Source organism: Suricata suricatta, chromosome 15, assembly GCF_006229205.1.
Source record: "Suricata suricatta isolate VVHF042 chromosome 15, meerkat_22Aug2017_6uvM2_HiC, whole genome shotgun sequence".
Lineage (NCBI taxonomy): Eukaryota > Metazoa > Chordata > Mammalia > Carnivora > Herpestidae > Suricata > Suricata suricatta.
This window is the reverse complement of record NC_043714.1, coordinates 34,914,914-34,929,495: the sequence shown is the minus strand read 5'-3', so window position 1 is coordinate 34,929,495 and position 14,582 is coordinate 34,914,914. Positions and strand designations below refer to the sequence as shown.

Below are 14,582 nucleotides of genomic sequence, written 5' to 3'. Positions count from 1 at the left end.
GTACTATGAATCTCTGAGATAGGAAATAAAAACTGCTCAGGAGGATGAGCAAGTGTGAGGGGGAGGGGCAGTACGGGGAGAAAGTGTCCGGGAAGTAAAATGTTCTGGTTGTGATGAACTTGCAGTGGGGGGTGTATAGGAAAGTACTGAAAGGGCACATGGTAGGCGTAGAGTATAAATTTTTAATCTTACTATTGAAAAATTAAAGCATTAATTCTCTTTAGTTTCTAAGCAGACACAAAGTATGTACATTTGTTTTTCTGCCCTTTCCAACTTTCTTATTACAGTCTTCCTGAATTCTTAATACTGAATCATTGTTAATTTGATGTAAAATCATATGCTCCTCTAGTGTACCCAAGGGATTATCATTTTTGCTGAGTGTCAGAAAGCCATCTATGTAATCTGGTTTTGTCTGTAACCTGGTCTGGATATGTGAATGTGAAGGATAGTATGATTGTGTACAAGGCACTTTCCATTTTATTGCAGACATATGTCTTGAGTAAGTAAAGTTACACTATTTTCTTTTTCATGGATTAAGAGAAATTCAAAATTAAATACTAAATATAAGTTTATGTAGAATCTTTTAAAAATGTTTCTATTGTAGAGTATAAAAGTAGTATATAACTGTAGAAATACAGAAAATCAAAACATAAGTAGACAACCATAGATAATAGTTTGGTATTTTATTTTTTAATTCTTATTCAGTAAACTTAGAATCAACTGTTAATGCAATTTCATAGCCTTTTTTATTCACTTATACTATGATCATTTCTCATATTGTAAAATAAATGAACTTAGATTTTTTTCCAATTCTTTGTTCTTGTAATTCATACCGCAGTGTCTTTTTTTACATAGATTTCTATTCTCATCTCAGCTTTTCTAGGAAAGATATTTGAAAATCAAATAACTGGATTAAGAACATGAATATTTTTAAAGATGTCATTTTATAATTTCTGTGAACAGTTTTTTTTTATTTCTTTAGCAAGCAAATGAAATTGGGAAGAAATGTGAGCTCAAGAAAGATTCACTGTGGTCAACTAAAGAAGAACAATCTGTGAGGAAATTTTTCTTTATTTAATTTTTATAAAGATTTGACTTATGACCAACATCTGATTGAGTACTATCAATTTACATTCTTAGGATTAATGATTTCCCTTTTTGTAATTTTGATCTATTTCATAATTATGCTTACTCTGGAAATAATTTGATATATTATAATCATAATATAGCAAAAAAGAGGACAGAGAAAAGCTTGAGTATAATTCCATGTTTTCTGCTGCATAAATGTATGGTTTTGAACAAGTCACTTTCACGTTTATGGACCTCAAGTTTTTAGTTTATAAAATTAGGTCAACACTTTTCCAACAGTGTGATCATTTATATCAGATAGAATAATGGATGTGAAATATTTCTAAATGCTAAATCACATTACAAAAGTATTAAGGCATTGTTAATTTATTAGAGTCCCTAATTACATTGTCACTCATAGGTGAACCTTGTCTTTTGACTTTTGACTTTTTTTCTTTCTCTCCCTGACTCTTTATTTTAGTCCTGTTAGCAACTTGTATTTGAATAGGGAATAAAAGAGTTTAAAAAACTGAGATGGTCGGCCTTGAGCTCCTCTAACAATGTTGATACTGTAACTAACTAGTTGGTTAATAGTAAATGACCTAAAGAATCTCATTCCATAACAGGAAGGAATCTTCAGGCTGACTTAGTACTATCAATCTGCTATTAAAAAGTGGCTTTCAGTTAATGAGTAATGAATGTGTCCAGAAATAATGATTTTTGGAGATGTCAAAAATAATAAAATAGAAAATATTGAAAATCCAAGAAAGCTTAAGTACAGTAGATGAGAACTTGTAGAACAGATTATTATACTACTGTTAGTTTATGGTTTTAATGATAAGTAGACAAAACTGAGATTTCTTGCTGAGAAAATATATACAAGATAGAGTATTCGTTGAGATGGTATTTATTGGAATAAGCTACTTAATTAAAAAAGCTAAATAGTTTTAGTCTTCTGCCATAGATCTAAAAGTATAGAGTATTTGCATATGTAATATTTTGGTTTTGAAGTAAGTCTGATTTGATTTCTAAATATAGAGGTTGGATGCCAGAAATAAACCTTTTTTACTGTTTTTGTTTTTTCAAGTATTTGGACTTTTTCTGTGGATTCCTAAATAAGTAATTTCTTTTCCTTATCTTATTGCTTACATATCCATCATAACCCTATTTAAGATCAAAGATGAACTTCAGGATGATGGTGATATGCTTCCAAGGAAGGTGTTACTGATTGAATTTAAATCACTGGTGGTTAGTAACTTTACTTCCAGAAAAACATCCAGTGTCAATAGTGATTATGGTCAACTAAAGAATTTCAAGAAATTCAAAAAGGTATGGTATTCCTTTAACTAAAATGTCACCAGAGGGCAGTGTTTGAAATGTTTTTAGAAATACCGTTGATGCTGAATAGTAAAAGCAGTTCATACTGAAAACTGGTACTATTTCTTCTGCTTAAAACAGTTAAAATTAGTAAGAACATAAACTGACAGTTAATGAATATGTTAATAGATATATGTTGAATATATAACAAATACATGGAAACAAATTTCATTAAGACTGATAAAGGGTGCTGTTACCTGGTCTTCCCCACCTTAAGTGGCAGGCTTTGGGCTGTATTGAAAGGACTCTTCTAATAATGATCTGGGCTCCTGAAGGGGTTCCTTAACTCAAGACTTTGTGAGATAACAGCTCTGTTTAAAATAACTGAGCACATTAAATAATGAAAAGGAAGCATTTTACAGTTATTTGTGTATATATAAAAAATAGAAATATTGTATCTGAGCATTATCAGATTGGAGTTTCTTCTTTCTTAGGAACTGATATTTAATTTGTCAGTATGACTAAAACGATATTTCCGATCCAGTCTGTATTTTGTTGTCCTGGGATATTTGCTTCTTGTTCCATACCTACTACTTCTGCCTTTTGCTTAAGCAGTTAATCAGAATACAGTTAATTTTTTCAAAAGTGATTTCTGTGGAAGACTGTCTGTCGCTAGAATATGATCTGTTTGATTCCTGCTGTGACTCTGAAGGATGGTAGCTTTTTCTCTCTAATATGAGCTTCTGTTAACATTTGTTAGTTAAATTAATTTTTTGCCTACTAGGACAATGTAAAAGGTTCTGAACTCCCATCTCTTCTACTTAGAGTAGAAGATGGAAATACCTTCCATTAGAAGGCACCCACTTATTCTTTCCCATCCCACAGGTGTGGCTCATGCACACCCTAGGGTTATTTTTTAACTTCATGGTTATTTCATGTTCAGTGTCATGTTACCAGGTCTCATTGTTGAATCAGAATTCAAATGACATACCATTTTTTAAATGTTTGTTTATTTTGAGAGAGCATGCAAACATGGAAGGGGTGGAGAGAGAGAAAGAGAATCCCAAGCAGGCTCTGTGCCATTAACTGAGAGCCCAAAGTGGGGCTCAGACCCACAAACTGCAAGATCGTGACCTGAACTGAAATCAAAGAGCTGAACACCTAACCAACTGAGCCACCCAGGCACCCCTAATATATTTTTTTAATTAATGAAATGACCAAAGATAAAGCAATCCTTTTTGGCCCAGGGATGGCAAAGAACTATAAAGTAGTATAAACTTTTGGAAAGTAGTTTGCAAAATTTCATTTTATTAAAATTATTTTGAAGGGGAGTGAACAAGGGAGAGATAGAGAAGCTGAGGGCTCATTCTCATAACTGTGAGATAGATCATGATCTGAGCCAAAATCAAGAGTTGGACAGTTTTAACTGAGCCACCCAGTTGCCCCTAATCTTACTACTCTTTTTAACAGGTCACATTTCCTGGAGCAGGAAAACTTCCACACATCATTGGAGGATCAGATCTGATAGCTCATCATGCTCGAAAGAATACGGAATTAGAAGAGTGGTACAAGCAGGAAATGGAGGTTAGTAGGAAGTGAGGCCTAGTAACTTGCTTGATTTACAATTTGGTTCCTTGTGGTTTCTTTAAAGCAAATCCTTCATAAAACCAAACTTAAGGTAATTGACCTAAGGTCATTCAATCAGAAAATTCCCGAGTTATACAGCATTAAGGTTAATTTCTATCTTTCCATAACGCTTCTTTAGGAGACTTTTCGATTTAGTAGTTAATAAAAAATGGGACCCAAACAAATGAATTAGGTTTATATACTAATATAAAGGGAAGAAAAGAGATTTAACCAACAAAATGTAAAAGAACAGTAAAGGATAACTGTTACAAGATGATTATATAGTCATTTGGGGGATATTACAAGTAATATCAATTATATAATATGTGAATGGACTGGGCTTTCCAAATCTGGAAATTATCTTTCAGTAGTTCTAAGAATTCATTCTCAGTCATTATTTTATTGAGTATTACCTTTTTCCTGTTTTTCTCTTATATCTTTTTTATTGTATATTTAATTTTTTAAGGAATTGCCATAATTTTTCCAAGGCAAGTATACCATTTTACATTCCCACTAATAGTATGCAAAGGTTCCAATTTCTCCACATCCTCTAGCATTTATTTATCTTTTTGGTAATGCACGTTTAACTGTGAATCTCCATGCTTTTGATTTGCACTTTCCTAATAATTAATGATGTTGAGCATCTTCTCGTATGCTTGTTGACCATTTATATATCTTTTTTTTTGAGAAGTATCTATTCAAAAATGTCTTCCCATTATCAGATTAATTAATTAATTTATTTTTGAGAGACGGAGACAGCATGAGCAGGGGAGGGTCAGAGAGAGAGGGAGACACAGAATCCGAAGCAGTCTCCAGGCTCTGAGCTAGCTGGCAGCACAGAGCCCAACATGGGGCTCAAACCCACGAACAAAGAGATCATGACCCAAGCCGAAGCCGGAAGCTGGACGCTTAACCGACTGAGCCACCCAGACGCCCCTGATTGTGTTTTTTGATGCACAGAAATTTTAAGTTTTGATGTAGTTCAACTTACCAGTTTTATTGTTGCTTGCCTGTGCTTTTGGTATTATATTTTAGAACTCATTCCCAAATCCAATGTCAGGAAGTTTTTCCCTTTTTTCTTCTAAGAGTTTTATAGTTTTAGCTCTTATATTTAGATCTTTGATCGATTTTGAGTTAATTTTCATAGGGGGTGTAAGGTTAGAGTCTAATTTCATTCTCTCTAGTTACATTTTCACACTTTCAATAATACGTTAGCATACCATCTTGAAGGTGGAGTGGGGGAATCTCAAGTCAGTTATACTGTTGACAACTGCTTGCTATGCGAACCTTGCCTTAATGCCTCTCATGAGCAGTTGTTACTGATCCATCTCATTTTCCCCCAAAGTCTAAGTTTTAAGAATATAAGAGAGGGGAACAGTGTTACTTCTATGCCAATAGCTCAGGAATTGTACAGGATGGTCTGGCTGTGGTTCGTGGCCACCATGAGAGAGGACAAGAACGAGGAGCCAAAACCAAAATTGGTATACTTTTAACATTTGGCTCTTGTATCACTAATAAATCATAGCATTTGTCAAAGAGCAGGTAAATGCTATTCTGTTAATGGTCTTAAGAACAATGGTAACATAGCTGACCCAGGATTGGATCAGTTACAAGACCGAGGGGGGAATGTGAGGACACAGGTCTGAGACAATAGAAGGGCACACATTGCCCAAGGCAGGAGGGACCACCCTTGTAATACCCTTAACCTTCACAAGGGCATGCCTAGAAATGGAAGCTATAGGTAATCACTTATTGCTTAAGGCTAGTCACACCCTATGTGAGGGTCCTGGGTCCTGGGTCCACTCAGTAATTGGTTAATACTCTAATTGGATAAATCTGCTGTCAATAATATTGTATACTAATGATTGGATCACTGTACCTATGTCACAATTTCCTGTAGCTCCCCCTTCTCAAACTCATAAAAGGCCCTGTCCTGGTTTGTTTGGGGCTCACTCCACTTGGATCCAGTGTGTTGGTGGAGTCTGTGAGCCCATGCTTATATATGCCCATAATAAAGCCCTTTGCTTTTGGAAAAAAAAAAAAAAGAAGAATATAAGAGAAATTTTTAAATAACATTGGTTGATTATTAAGTAGTAATTATTTACATTTAGTTCATATTTTTAAACTTTTAATTATGAAAAGTTTTCAGACATACACAAAATAAGGAGTGAAACAAACCCTTACCACACAGGTTCAGCAAATAATCAGCATCTGCACGTCTTGCTTCATCTGTTGTCTTTCTCAATGTCTTTAATTTTTGGAATATTTTTCTTTTTGGAGTATTTTAAAGCAAATCCCAATCATTTTATTATTTCATTTATATTTATGTATTCAAACATACAGATTTCTAATCAAATACATGTTATGTCAGTGTGCCTTCCTATGTACTTTACAGTAGGGTACTTAATATAGTCACTTCATGTTGTTCTAAATCCTAGACTAGGACCAGCAGCATAATTTTGATCCTTGAAATTGCTTTAGAGTTTTATAATTTTGCATACTTGCTTTATGGCATGTCTTTGATCATATCTACAACTAATATGTTGCCTAAGTCTCAGGAAACCAAACCTCGGTTATAACATTGCTCTTTGGGGAAAATAAGAACTGCTTTGATACAGCTCTCCATGTTAGAATGTGATTTTCAAGAACTCATTGTTTATGCTTAAGATTGTATATATTTATATACTGCTATAATGAGAACTTACAGAGAAGATTATAAAAATAAGCTTCTCTTTTCTTTTAAATGTTTGAGACAGAGCACATGTGCATGGGGGCGGGAGGGGGCAGAGAGAGAGGGAGAGAAAGAATCCCAAGCAGGCTCTGTGCTCTCAGAGCAGAGTCCCATGGGGCTCAGTCTCATGAACCACGAGATCATGACCTGAATCTAAATCAAGAGTCAGACGCTCAACCGACTGAGCCACCCAGGCACCCCTATGCTTCTCTCTTTTTTTTTTCTTTCTCCCTTACACCTAGAAAAGTGGATATTATGTAAAAAGACCATCTATCTGATTCATAATTCTTTCATCCCCTTACTTTTGTTTTAACTGGGGAATTTGATAAAATTCAGTAGGTAACTTTTTGCCATAGAGGAAGTTAGTGCATGGAAGTTAAGATTTCAGAAACATGGCTATTCAATTGAGAGATAATCAAAGGCCTCCTCCAAGGTTAGAATGTTTTCTTCTTAGTCTTTGTGTGGCCTGATTGTCCAGTGCTCCTGGAAACCAAAGGTGAACTCCAGATAAAGTTGTCTCAGCAGGCTCTTTGAAGTAGGGCGCTTAGTAATTGAAGGGTGAGGGTAATTTCTTGTTCTTGAACTCCCACAACTTGATAATTACTTTTTTCCTTATTATTTCTATCTATATATGTTATTTCTTTTTTCCCCCCCTCTGAAATTTATATCTTGGTAACCTCTTCATGATGTCTTCCAGTTTGGTACTTTTCCCTTCTACTCTGTCTAGTTGGTATTCCCACCCATTCATTGAGTTTTCATTTAGCCTATTGTATTTTTTCAATTTTGGATGCCTGTTTCATTCATTTCTAAATATTGTTCTCTGTGATATTTTTTAAGCTCTTTTGTATTCTTTGCCTTAAGTGCTTGTTGATATGTTTCTGCTAGTCATCTCTTATGGAGCCTGTTTCCAAGTATATATTTTGTGATCTTTTTATGTGAACTGCCCATTTTCCTTGTAATTTGATCTGTGGGAATTCCTTGAGTCCTCTAAGTTTAAGTTTATTCCTCCAGAAAAGATATGTTTGTATCTGCCAGTCTTGTTCTACTAACAGGAGACCACTTTAGTCTCAGCTTGTGATTTTCTTGGATTACCTAGGTAGTTAATGCCTAGGATCACCTAAGATACTCAAAAACCTGAGTGAAGGCCAGCTTGTCATTATAAACTTGAGACTTTTTTTCTTTCCTTCACCCTGTGCTAAGGTCAAGGTGGACAAGTTTCTTTCTCACTTCCTTTTGTATTGTAGAGTTTATTCCTCTTTCTCCCTTTAATGCTGGAGTCTTTTCTTAGATTCTTCATCTTTGATTTTCTTTCATATCACTCATCACCCATAAAGACATCAAAGGCTGAGCCCGGTTTTTTTATGGTTTGTGGATACCCACAGAGTAGGGCAAAAGCTGGCGCTGTTACTTCATTTCTCAGGGTTTTTATTTTGCTTCATTGTGGGTTTAATATAGTCTTCAGCAGTTTGCTTTTAAAAATGCTTTTTAATAAAAAAAAATTGTTACAAAGATCACCAAAAAAAAAGTAGGGTTGTTAAGGTCACTCAGGATATTTAGTGTCAAGAAATGGAATAATAGAAATCACATCCTTTCCTCCTTTCTTTTTTGAAAGAATAAATGGCCTTACTGTTTAATAAAATGTGCATGTCAAAGAATTATGGTAGTGCCCCAAAGAATGATGAGGTTAAAATCCTGAAGTCCAGAAATAACCCATTTAAACATTCAGTAAACTATTTCAGGCATGTCTTTTGTGAGGAGGAGTAATAGTCAGGACAGAGTGGGATGAGAGAGAGCGAGGGAAGGAAGTAAAGCTGAAAGCATTGCTGAATTTGTGCAAATGTTTCTTCTCATTTGGTCTTAGATCCCTTTAAGACCAAGGGGTGATAAATACGAAAAAAACAGAAAAACCACTGTCAGATTAGAATCAGTATTTGTTTCCATTTCAGACTGCCTGTTTGATTTTAGATCTATTTTCTGGCTCCCTGCTGTCAACAGTGAGGAAATTGTACTTCCTCCATTCTCCCCGGCCCCTCCCACCCCCGCATCTTCTGGCAGTCCTTTCTTCCCCCCTTTTTAAAGGGACTCACGTTCCTGCAGCATCCCTTCTAAGGCTTGCAAGTCAGAAGCAGAATGTGTCTCGGTGTTGACCAGTGCTCCATTTGTTTTCCCTGAAATACAGTATGTTATTTTGATCTGCAGATGCATTTCGTTTTATTTCAAGGAACTCTTCTATTATATGTTTGAAAGCATTTTTCTATTTGCTGGGTTCTCTACATTTAAGACATAACTATCCTTTTATTAGATCACATTTACTCTCTATATCCATTTCTTCTGCACTCCCTTGGTTTTCTTAAGTTCTCTCACTGTGTCAGAAATTCAAAATTCAGTTGTGTCTGTGTTATTCTTCATCAGCTGTGTAATCTTGGGCAGATTACTTTATTACTGTATGCTTGTGTTTCTTCCTGTGCAGAATGGGAATAAAAGTACCGCTGTTTCACAGAATTTTTGTGAGGATTAAGATGCTACTTACAAAGCATTTATAACAGTGGAAAGAGTGAATGTTAGCAATTTCTAATTTCTTTGATTCTGAAACGGTGTTATTAATAGGTCTCAGTTTGTTCACATTTGTTCCCTTCTCATTGTCATTGTGTTTTGCCATCTTTTTGGTTCTCATTTTATTGATCTCATGTTCTTACTTTTTTTTTTATCCTTGGATTGTTATTTCTTGCAGAGTAGGTTCTTCGTTTATTTTGCATGTTCTGTTCCAGTTGCTGTCCTGTATCTCCCCTTTAGTATATGGAGTAGTTTGAGGTTTTCTTTGATCTTGCAGGTGTTTGGAGTAAAATACCCTGTCCAGATACTGTTTGCTTTGTGACGCACCCGGTGCTATTTTTTGCAGGCGATTACAATCTAAAGAGGCAAAAATCTTTGTGAGGCAAAAAGAGAATGAAGTTGAAATTACTCCTTCCCAGGCTGTTAGCTTTCTGGTGGAGAACAGAAAGACCCTCTGCCTCCGAGCCCTCAGTGTGGCAGCGCTCAGAGGTGCAGTGCATGCCCCATCTCGTTTCCGGTGCCTGGAGACCTTGAATCCAGGAAAGGAAGGGCTCGGCTGGACCTGTGCAGCTCCTTCCTGGGCTTGGAATTAAATGTGTTCCAGGGAGTGTATCTTCTCCCAGAAGACAGTCACCTGCCATTTTAGGTCGTTTACCTAATTTGTCAGGGATGTGTGGAGCCTGTGCCTGGTCAGTGTCAGTCCCACTCACTTCCCCGGGCCATTTGGCCTTCCCAGCAGCCCACTGGCAGTGTTCTCTTTTGCCTGCTCAGGCTGCTGCTTCCCAAAATTGGAGTATATGTAAGCATTCCCAGGTTTGGGTTCAGTTCCGTAACACTGTTTCATGCGCTGGGGCAGTGTTAGAAACGTTTGCATCAATCTTTTGATTCTTTGCAGGCTGCTTTTTTCAAGCCTGTGGCTCCTTAATTATTACAGCTGTAAGATTCTGTTCTTGGATGGGGAGGGTTGAGAGAATGACAGTGTAGCTGCTGACTTTTTTGGGCCTTTTGTTTATTTGATTAGCATTAGTAGAGTCTATGTTCTAGATTTATTCCGCCAAATCTCTCTTTGCTAAAGCAGTTTTAGGCCCACTCGGTTGGATTCACTCTTGAAGATAATGGAGTTGACTTTGTTGTGAACAACAGTGTCTGTAGAGAAGTAGGCATGCTGTGCTGTGACCTCACACTGCCCCAGGCCTGTCCCAGCTCAGGCTCTGGAGTATCTTTTGCCTTTCATTCTTTTTCGGTTCTTCTTTTGGCACTTCTGCTGTAGACCAGTCTTTGTTTTCATAATCACTGAATCTGTTCCTGAAATTTCCTTCAATTTAGGATGTTTTCACTTAGTGCATAAACATAATAATTCTTTGAGACACTATCCAGCCTGATTTGACTTTTGAAAGACTGGAGATATAATTCCCCCAAACCTTTAAAAAATGCCAGTAATATGCAGATTTCTGTATCTTAATACTATTTTACTTTTTTTTTACTAAGATACATAAAATAAAGCTGATTTTTCCTTACGGTTGTTCTTTATTATAACTTTAAAATTAGCATTCCCTGCCAGGAAGCCTTTAAGGATAATTACAATAATGATGCCAGTGCTTTTTTGACAGCTGCTTTATAAAAATCATTGTCGGGTGCCTGGGTGGCTCGGTCGGTTAAGCCTCCGGCTTTGGCTCAGGTCAGATCTCACATTCGTGGGTTCGAGCCCCGCATCAGGCTCTGTGCTGACAGCTAGCTCAGAGCCTGGAGACTGCTTCAGATTCTGTGTCTCCCTCTCTCTCTGACCCTCCCCCTCTCATACTCTGTCTCTCTCTCTCTATTAAAAATAAATAAAAACATTTAAAAAAATTTTTTAAAAACCAAAAAATAAAAATCATTGTCTTCCCATTTATGTGCTGCTGTACCTATTAGAAAGTATGGAAAGATGTAATTTCATTTTGATATTTCCCTGTATGAATAGAAAATCATTCTGGAAGAATCCCTGCAAACCATTCTTCTAGGCCCTTTCCAGAGATTGAGAAGCACTTGTAGTAGCCTCGTGAAGACCTGGTGGTGCTCTTCTCACTTAGGAAGACCTGGTCAAGTCCTGTTCTTCGTATGACAGCCTCACATTACTTAACCTAACTCGTTGTTGCCTTCGTGGCTAAAACTGGGATAATAGTCTAATAGTAGTAACAAAGTTATATGAAGATTAGATGAGTTTTTATAAAGACTATTAAGAGAGTGTCTGGAAATACACAAATGTAAATTACTAAGAGTAAAAATAAATAGTATATGCGTTCAGGGAACTTATGGTCTTTTAGGGAAGATATCTAGAGAATTATAACAGGGTGGAAATTGATGAGAGAGATCTATGAGTAGTAGAGCTAAAGTTTTATGGGAGTTCTTCACAGCAGACATTATTTTTAAATGAAGAGGATTGGATAATCATTGGTAAAGAAGTGAACATATTTTTGGGCACATAGTAGGCCCTAAGTTACTGTTGAATGAATGCACACTGAAAGATTGTCAGATGTGGGAAGAGGAGAGAGGAGGTAATTTTCTGGACAGAGAGAAAAATGTGAACAGAAGCAGGGAGGGACGAGATATTTGTTCAGAGGTGAGTCTGGTTGGGTGGTTGGTTCGTGATTCAGTTTTAACTGACCTCACAGGGTTCATGGCGAGGGAGGTGGAAGTGACTGAGAAATGTAGAATGGAGCCAGGTTACGAAGGGCTTTTCCCATTTTAGGGTCAAACTCAAGAGTTTGTGTTTTCTTTGGTAGGTGGAAGAAGTCACTGAAGGGTTTTGAATGGCCCGTGATAGGATCCTAGCTACACTTTAGAAAGATGCACCCAGCACGGAGTTTTTCTGTTCCTACCTCTTAACGGTACATTAGGAGTTTGGCAAGTTTGTGTTGAAATTCCTTTTGTCAGTGAAATAATTAAACATCAGCCTCCGAGCCTGACTTGGGACCTTAGGGAAGAAAACCGTCTCACACGGAGGCTGCTCTGGTGAAGAGGAGGGTAGATTTTGTCATCTCAGCCCCTTCGTCAGTCCTGTGACCTCAAAACACTTACTTTGTTCAAAGGGTTCTGCTGGAAAAAAATACTTAAAAACTCAACAAGCTAGCAGTATTTACTTACGTTGGTTGCCTTTGGGAAGGGATTAACTATAGAAGGTTGTTTAATGAGAGGATTTTTGCAGTAATTTTGGCAGGAAGTGAAAATGGAGAGGATCTGGTGAATGGGGGCAATATCAGTAGAGGCAAGAACTCCTAAATTTGGTGACCTTCTGGATGTTGAAATCTCAGGGATGACCGTGACTACCCAGTACATAGCAGTTGATGAACCATACATTCGTCATTGAACAAATGTTTGAAATTGTGTCAATTTTGACAGGTGCAAAATCAGCATGCAAAAGAAGAGTCTCTTGCTGAGGATCTCTTTAGGTAACGTGTAATTTCAGTTTTCTCCTGAATCTTTGAGATGTATATAAAATACTGTTTTATTCATAGAGATTAAATATGCATTTTTTTCTTTAGAAAGAGACATTTAGTGCCTTCACCTAAAGAATATTTTGTTTTTAATGTATTTCTTTTTACTTTGAGCACTTCTTAATTAGGTTTGTTGGGTATGTCTTTGAGGTTTGGGGTTGATTCAGTTGAACCTGTATCACAATATATTTAAAATTTGTATGGGGGCATTCATGCAAAAGAAGGGTCCCCCTGCACTGGGTAAATTTGGTTGATACATTTGTGAGATTTTCAGCTCTGAGTAGAATTATGAATGAGTGGGTTTTGAAGACAAATAAAATACCAGAGCATTTGTTTAGTTTTAGTTGGCACAAGCATAAAAACAAGAGGCTGGATTAGGGTTTCAAACCAGGTTTTTTAGGAGGTTTAGAGGCTTTATAATGGACGATTATAATTTAATTCTGACTTAATGCATTTTAAACATTCCTGCAGGCCCAAAACCTTATAAATATTAGCTCTCAAATACTCACAAATAGTATAAAATAAAATTACCTACTTTTAGTAGATGCTGGCCAGGGAAGAGTAACATTTTCCCAAATTTACTTTAAAGGCAGAACTGAGAAGTACTGTGTCTTTGAGTCTGTTTTGCAGCCAATTTGATTCTTTAATTTTATTATTGACAGTATGTATCATTGATGAAAATGGTGACATGCAGCAGTGACTTTTTTTTTTTTTAATGTTTTATTTATTTTTGATACAGAGAGAGACAGAGCATGAGAGGGGGAGGGGCAGAGAGAGAAGGAGACACAGAACCAGAAGCAGGCTCCAGGCTCTGAGCTAGCTGTCAGCACACAGCCTGACGCGGGGCTCGAACCCACAAACGTGAGATCTGACCTGAGCCGAAGTCAGAGGCTTAACCGACTGAGCCACCCAGGCGCCCCAGCAGTGACTTTTCTTAAGTAAAGGAGAATATTTGGTTGCCATCCAAATTTGTTGAATAACTATAGGAGAAAATTTTACAAATAAGTCTATTTTTGGTTCATCATACTCTCTTATGCAGATGTTATGCTTAAGTTGGGAGTTTGGAGGAGTCTGAAGCCATATGAGGAAAGGTGGAAACATTTATTTTTAAACTTTTCATTAATTATTTTAATACTTTTACAAGACTTTTTGTTATTGATATTTTATTTTTACTAAATATTCATCTAACCAATATCAAAAGGATAAATTAAAAATATCAGTGCTTAATATCTGATCCTAAGGATGAAATTGGCATTCTCGTTTGCCAAAATGTGACCTGTATTTTGAAAGCCCATTAACTTTAAAAGTGAAAGAAATGCCCTCATTTATCTAATCCTTTAACTTTTTTTCTTTCTTTGCAGATATAATCCTAATGTGAGAAGGAGAAGATAACTGAGGATTTTGTAAAGAAGCCACAGAAACACATTTCCCATCAAGCACTTATGTGCTTGTCCTCGGGGATACATGAATAAAGTATATAGAAGAGATTTAAATTACAAATGTTTTATGGCCTAAATTTGTTGAATAAAACGCATAAAACTTTATTTTTTGTGTGTATGACAGTATTATTCCATTTTCAGTCTTTGTCATCTTATCTCTTACGGTAATTTTTTCAGTTTTAAATGTGGAATTTTACTTATTGAATACTTAATATAGTCACAATTCAAAATACTTAAACTATAAAAGGGTAAGAAATTAAAGTCCCCTTTTCACCACTGTCTAGCTATTTGGTTCCCCTCCAAAAAAAAATCCATGATTCTAATTTCTTAGGAGTCTGTCTGGAGATTTTTGCTTCCTATTAAAATTTCTATGCA

General features: G+C 36.3%; 1 protein-coding gene across 4 annotated transcripts in view; it reads left to right on the top strand.

Moving 5' to 3' along the window:
* Positions 1 to 14,312, top strand: part of NBN (nibrin) — a 42,902-nt gene extending 28,590 nt beyond the window's left edge. For 2 of the 4 annotated variants that reach the window (XM_029923513.1, XM_029923516.1), the window contains exons 12-16: positions 983 to 1,054; positions 2,242 to 2,397; positions 3,856 to 3,969; positions 12,674 to 12,723; positions 14,130 to 14,312. In XM_029923513.1, coding sequence (XP_029779373.1) covers positions 983 to 1,054; positions 2,242 to 2,397; positions 3,856 to 3,969; positions 12,674 to 12,723; positions 14,130 to 14,160 — 423 coding nt within the window. In that variant the 3' untranslated portion in view covers positions 14,161 to 14,312. Of the gene's footprint in view, positions 1 to 982; positions 1,055 to 2,241; positions 2,398 to 3,855; positions 3,970 to 12,673; positions 12,728 to 14,129 lie in introns of those variants that run through there. The other 2 variants (XM_029923515.1, XM_029923514.1) reach the window with 2 other exon arrangements.
* The last annotated feature ends 270 nt before the right edge of the window (positions 14,313 to 14,582 follow it).